Below are 1051 nucleotides of genomic sequence, written 5' to 3' on the forward strand. Positions count from 1 at the left end.
TTTTTAGAAAGAGAATGCAGTGTTCCTAATATACTACAATATTTAGAAGCTTCACCTAAGAAAGACAAATATAAAATTGGAGATGTCCTGAGGTTCGCCTGTAGACAAAAATTAAAAATAATTGGAGCAGATTCTATTCAGTGTTATCACTTTGGATGGTCCCCTGAACCGCCAACATGTAAAGGTGACTTTCCTATGATTGATACAACAATAATTAAAAATTTGGATATTATTACCTCTTTTCTATTTTTCATATTTTGTGTCCTGTAGATAATCCCTAATCTAACACATTAACCAGAGATACTATACAAGGGAAAGCTATGAGTTGGGTGGGAAACAGCTCAGATAGATACCTCTCCAATTGTTCCTTGAAATGTGTGTTGGTGTATTCAGAGATACACTTACAGAAGCTGAGAGGACAGGTTATGTTTCTCTTTTTCTTTACCTCTACTACTCTACTACCATTAATGTTGAAAGTATTGTACTGAAGGTCATTAATTACATTTTCATTTTGCTTGCATAAATAACACTCAGATAGCTTAAAGTTCACCCAATCACATATATAGCTTAATCAGAGATAAAACATGTTATCTGAAAATGGTTGCAAATGATAGTGTTTTTTAAAACAATTTTTAAAAAAGAGTTTCCATGGAGTATGCATGTGACTTTAGTTTATATAACTATATTTGCTAATATGTACACATCTCTAACTCTCCAGCTTATTGCACATAATAACTTAATTTAAAGCCTTAAGTATATCAACATCCAACTAGTTCCGTAAAAAAAGGCGAACAACAACAACAACAGAACCTCCTCCTTCGGTCGCAATGAGTTGCATTCAGCTCAATGGCAATGCCGAGCACAACCACATGTTGCTGACGCACGGCGACCCTGCCAGGCAGAGAGGAGCTCTTCTTCATGCTTTCTGAGGCTGAGACCCGTATGGAGACAGATTGCCTCGTCATTCTGTGTCAGAGCCGCGGACGGTTAGAATTGGTGACATTTCATTAAGTTCTCAGCACCAAGCCACTGAGCCACCTGGACTTTTGCT

General features: G+C 37.1%; 1 protein-coding gene across 1 annotated transcript in view; it reads left to right on the plus strand.

The window, feature by feature from the left end:
* The window catches only part of LOC101651436 (complement factor H-like), a 73155-nt gene that overhangs the window by 66564 nt on the left and 5540 nt on the right, over positions 1 to 1051 (plus strand). The window contains exon 5 of the mRNA XM_045298170.1: positions 8 to 184. Within this exon, the coding sequence (XP_045154105.1) occupies positions 8 to 184 (177 nt within the window). The remainder of the gene's footprint in view (positions 1 to 7; positions 185 to 1051) is intronic.

The sequence above is a fragment of the Echinops telfairi genome, unplaced genomic scaffold, assembly GCF_000313985.2.
Source record: "Echinops telfairi isolate 266 unplaced genomic scaffold, ASM31398v2 ScPeMD7_7424;HRSCAF=8462, whole genome shotgun sequence".
Classification (NCBI taxonomy): Eukaryota; Metazoa; Chordata; class Mammalia; order Afrosoricida; family Tenrecidae; genus Echinops; species Echinops telfairi.